This window comes from Pinus tabuliformis, chromosome 8, assembly GCF_031772625.1.
Source record: "Pinus tabuliformis cultivar Carrire ecotype Pingquan chromosome 8, CPIR1, whole genome shotgun sequence".
In the NCBI taxonomy this organism is placed as follows: Eukaryota; Viridiplantae; Streptophyta; class Pinopsida; order Pinales; family Pinaceae; genus Pinus; species Pinus tabuliformis.
Window position 1 is genome coordinate 1,211,331,953 of NC_142294.1, and position 1,660 is coordinate 1,211,333,612.

Consider the following 1,660-nt stretch of genomic DNA (forward strand, 5'->3'; position numbering starts at 1 on the left):
TAAATAAGTTGGAAAGTATTAATTTTTAATATTTTTTAGTTTTTTTTAAACATATCTTTCGGATCCATCACATTAAGATTTTTGTTGGCAACATTTCGAACCAACCAATGTGATTCATCTTTAGGACAAATAAATAAATAAAATATGATCCAACCATAGGAATAAATAGAGAGGAACATTAGGAACTAAAGGGAGAGATTATAAATCAAAAGAAATAGCAGTTAGAAAAATAATATAAATAATAATTGTTAAAAGAATATAAATAATTAAAAAGATATTAAATCTAAAGTAAATCTTAATTAGATCAAGTAAATATTAATATAAATATTTTATATATAATAAGGTTAATAATATTGTCCAAGGGGGATCGAAGAAAATATCCCTATATGGAATTTCTGAGGTTTTTTGGAGCTTTTCAACCTAATGGTCATGGAGCCATGAGGTAGGCGGCGTGGAAAACCACAAATCGCAGTCAGAAAGCGGCACTGAAACCAAGAGATTACAACAATGATAGAGGAAGACAGGAGGGGAGAGATCCCCTCCTATAGAGACGCAGCGGTAGGAGAAGGACAGAGCAACAGCAACCCGGATGAGGAGACGAAGACACAGGGACCTGTTCTCGGAGCAAGATGGCAGGCAGGTAGTAGAGGCAAGTGCTTACCGTGCGCAGTGGAAAAACCGAGATTCATTATTCCAATGAATAAATTGGAGCACTATAGAAGCTACATGAAGGACCATGCACTAATATGCAAGTTTATTGGAGTTTGGCCATCGGAAAAGGACCTCACCAGATGGATCCAGCAAAAATGGCAACCCCGAGGCCACATAGAGCTAAAGTTGGGAGCAAGAGGCTTCTTTACGGTAATTTTCTCAAACCTGCAAGATAAAGAGAGAGTGTTTGAAAATGGTCCCTATTTCCATTATAATGCAGGATTGTTCATGAGGTACTGGGAGGAATGTTATAACCCTGATAACGAAAAATTCCTAGCAGCCTCGGTTTGGGTAAGACTGTTCGAATTACCTATGGATTTCTGGGATCCAGAGATCCTAGAGGGAATAGGAAATACCATAGGAAGATTTGTTAAAATAACTGAATTAACAAAGAAGGGAAGATACATTTCATATGCAAGAATATGTGTTTATATGAACATAGCTGACCCGATCCCGAGGTCAGTCGAGCTAGAATACCATGAGGAGGTATGGCAACAAATGTTGAACTACGACAATATCCCTTTCAAATGCAGAAAGTGTCATGAATATGAACATCTTTTCAAGGAATGTCCTCTTAACACAGAAGAGGAAGAACGAAGAAACAAGCAACAAAGGAAAAATCAAGAAGATAAAGAAGGGTTTTAGGAGATAAAAAACAAAAAAAGACTTACAAAGGAAAACCCTAAGGAAGGAAGAAAGGAATAACAAACCAAACCAAATAAGTCAAACAGATTTGAAGTTCTACAAGAAGAAGAAGAAGACAAGGAAATTTGAATAATGGACTATCAGGAGGAGAAAGGGCAGGAGGGTAGCACAAGCCAAGGCACAAAACATACTAAGAGAAAAACCCAAAGTGAATCAACGGAAAAGGAAGGAAAGGAAAAAGGAGAGAAAATGGAAAATGAAGTAATGGAAATCGATATCAGCAGAGGGGAAGATCCAACGTCAA

The 1,660-nt window shown here is 36.9% G+C and overlaps 1 protein-coding gene across 1 annotated transcript; it reads left to right on the forward strand.

Moving 5' to 3' along the window:
• Window positions 1–507: 507 nt before the first annotated feature.
• LOC149239725 (uncharacterized) lies at window positions 508–1,356 on the forward strand. The gene has a single exon (XM_089369950.1). It carries the CDS (start codon window positions 508–510, stop codon window positions 1,354–1,356), a length of 849 nt encoding a protein of 282 aa, XP_089226076.1.
• The last annotated feature ends 304 nt before the right edge of the window (window positions 1,357–1,660 follow it).

Excerpts from the sequence above, each read along its gene's own strand:
- LOC149239725 (XM_089369950.1), top strand. The coding sequence starts at position 508 with ATGATAGAGGAAGACAGGAGGGGAGAGATCCCCTCCTATAGAGACGCA.